Here is a 2,619-nt window from a genome sequence, read left to right on the forward strand (position 1 = left end):
CAGTTCCAGCGGTACGGGATTATCCCGATGTGTTTCCAGCTGATCTTCCGGGCATGCCGCCCGATAGAGACATTGATTTTGGCATTGACCTGTTGCCGGGCACTCAGCCCATTTCCATTCCTCCGTATCGTATGGCTCCTCCTGAGTTGAAGGAGTTGAAGGATCAGTTGCAGGAATTGCTTGGTAAGGGTTTTATTCGACCCAGTGTTTCACTGTGGGGTGCTCCTGTCTTGTTTGTGAAGAAGAAGGATGGTTCTATGCGTATGTGTATTGATTATCGTCAGTTGAACAAGGTCACAGTGAAGAACCATTATCCTTTGCCTCGTATTGATGATCTGTTTGACCAACTTCAGGGCGCACAGGTGTTTTCTAAGATTGACTTGCGCTCGGGTTACCATCAGTTGAAGATTCGGGAGCCAGATATCCCGAAGACTACCTTCAGGACTCGGTATGGTCATTACGAGTTCCTTGTTATGTCATTTGGGCTGACCAATGCCCCAGCAGCTTTCATGCATTTGATGCACAGTGTGTTCAGGCCATATCTTGACTTGTTCGTTATTGTCTTTATTGATGATATTCTGGTGTATTCCCGGAGTCGAGAAGATCATGAGCAGCACCTGAGGACAGTGCTTCAGACCTTGAGGGAGAAGAAGTTATATGCAAAGTTCTCAAAATGTGAGTTTTGGTTGAGTTCCGTGGCATTCTTAGGCCACGTAATTTTGAGTGAGGGCATTCGGGTGGATCCGAGGAAGATAGAGGCCGTACAGAGTTGGCCAAGGCCGTCCTCAGCTACAGAGATTCGTAGTTTCCTTGGTTTGGCGGGCTACTACCGTCGCTTCGTGGAGGGATTTTCATCGATTGCGGCCCCTATGACTAGATTGACCCGGAAGGGTGCCCCATTTCAGTGGACAGAGGAGTGTGAGGCGAGCTTTCAGAAGCTCAAGACAGCTTTGACTACAGCCCCAATCTTGATGTTGCCTACCGGTTCGGGGTCTTATACTGTCTATTGTGACGCCTCGAGAGTTGGCCTTGGAGCGGTGTTGATGCAAGACGATAGGGTGATTGCCTACGCATCCAGACAGTTAAAGATACATGAAAAGAATTACCCTGTCCACGACCTTGAGTTAGCTGCCATTGTTCATGCCTTGAAGATCTGGCTTCATTATTTATATGGTGTGCCTTGTGAGATCTATACTGACCATCGGAGCTTGCAGCACTTGCTCAAGCAAAAGGATCTAAATATGCATCAGAGGAGGTGGTTAGAGTTGCTGAAGGATTATGATATCACTATCCTGTATCACCCGGGCAAGGCCAATGTAGTGGCGGATGCCTTGAGTCGCCGGGCGGAGAGTTTGGGGAGTTTGGCATATTTACCAGCTTCGGAGAGGCCTATGGTAATGGATGTTCAGGCCTTAGCCAGCCAGTTTGTGAGATTGGACCTTTCGGAGCCCAGTCGGGTTCTAGCTTGTGTGGTTTCCCGGTCTTCCTTAATTGATCGTATCAGGGAGCAACAGTATGAAGACCCTCATTTACTTGTCCTTAAGGACAAGGTGCAGCGTGGAGATTCCAGGAATGTGACCATCGGAGATGATGGGGTATTGAGGATGCAGGGCCGGATTTGTGTGCCCAATGTTGATGGGCTTCGGGAGTTGATTCTAACAGAGGCCCATAGTTCGCGGTATTCCATCCATCCGGGTGCCGCGAAGATGTATCAGGACTTGAGGCAGCACTATTGGTGGAGGCGGATGAAGAAGCATATAGTTGGGTATATGTCTAGATGCCTCAACTGCCAGCAGGTGAAGTATGAGCACCAGCGACCGGGTGGGTTGCTTCAGCAGATAGAGATCCCGGAGTGGAAATAGGAGCGCATCACCATGGATTTTGTATCGGGACTCCCACGGACCTTGAAGAAGTTTGATGCCATTTGGGTCATTGTGGATCGGCTGACCAAGTCCGCTCACTTTATTCCTGTGTGTACCACTTACTCATCGGAGTGGTTGGCGGAGATTTATATCCGGGAGATCGTCCGTCTGCATGGGATTCCAGTTTCTATTATTTCAGACAGGGGTACTCAATTTACATCGCGGTTTTGGAAAGCCGTGCAGCAGGAGTTGGGTACTCGGGTGGAGTTGAGCACAGCATTTTACCCCCAGACGGACGGACGGTCCGAGCGCACTATCCAGATTCTTGAGGATATGCTCCGTGCGTGTGTGATTGATTTTGGAGGGTCTTGGGATCAGTTCTTGCCATTAGCGGAGTTTGCCTACAACAACAGCTATCAGTCGAGCATTCAGATGGCTCCTTACGAGGCTTTATATGGTAGACGGTGTCGATTACCGGTTGGATAGTTTGAGCCGAGAGAGGCTGGTTGTTAGGTAAGGAGTTGGTTCAGGAGGCCTTGGACAAGGTCAAGATCATTCAGGATAGGCTTCGTTCAGCTCACTCTAGGCAGAAAAGTTATGCAGACCGCAAGGTTCGAGATGTAGCATTCATGGTTGGTGAGCGGGTATTGCTCCGAGTATCGCCTATGAAGGGCGTGATGAGATTTGGGAAGAAGGGCAAGCTTAGCCCTAGGTACATTGGTCCGTTTGAGATTCTTGATCGAGTGGGAGAGGTGGC

At 49.5% G+C, this 2,619-nt stretch overlaps 1 protein-coding gene across 1 annotated transcript; it reads left to right on the forward strand.

Annotated features, from left to right (window-relative positions):
• LOC109224618 (RNA-directed DNA polymerase homolog) lies at positions 258 to 683 on the forward strand (the record flags this gene model as incomplete). The annotated part of the gene is made up of 1 exon (XM_019389162.1): positions 258 to 683. A coding segment is annotated over one exon (426 nt), but the record flags the coding sequence as incomplete, so codon positions are not given.

The sequence above is a fragment of the Nicotiana attenuata genome, chromosome 3, assembly GCF_001879085.1.
Source record: "Nicotiana attenuata strain UT chromosome 3, NIATTr2, whole genome shotgun sequence".
Lineage (NCBI taxonomy): Eukaryota > Viridiplantae > Streptophyta > Magnoliopsida > Solanales > Solanaceae > Nicotiana > Nicotiana attenuata.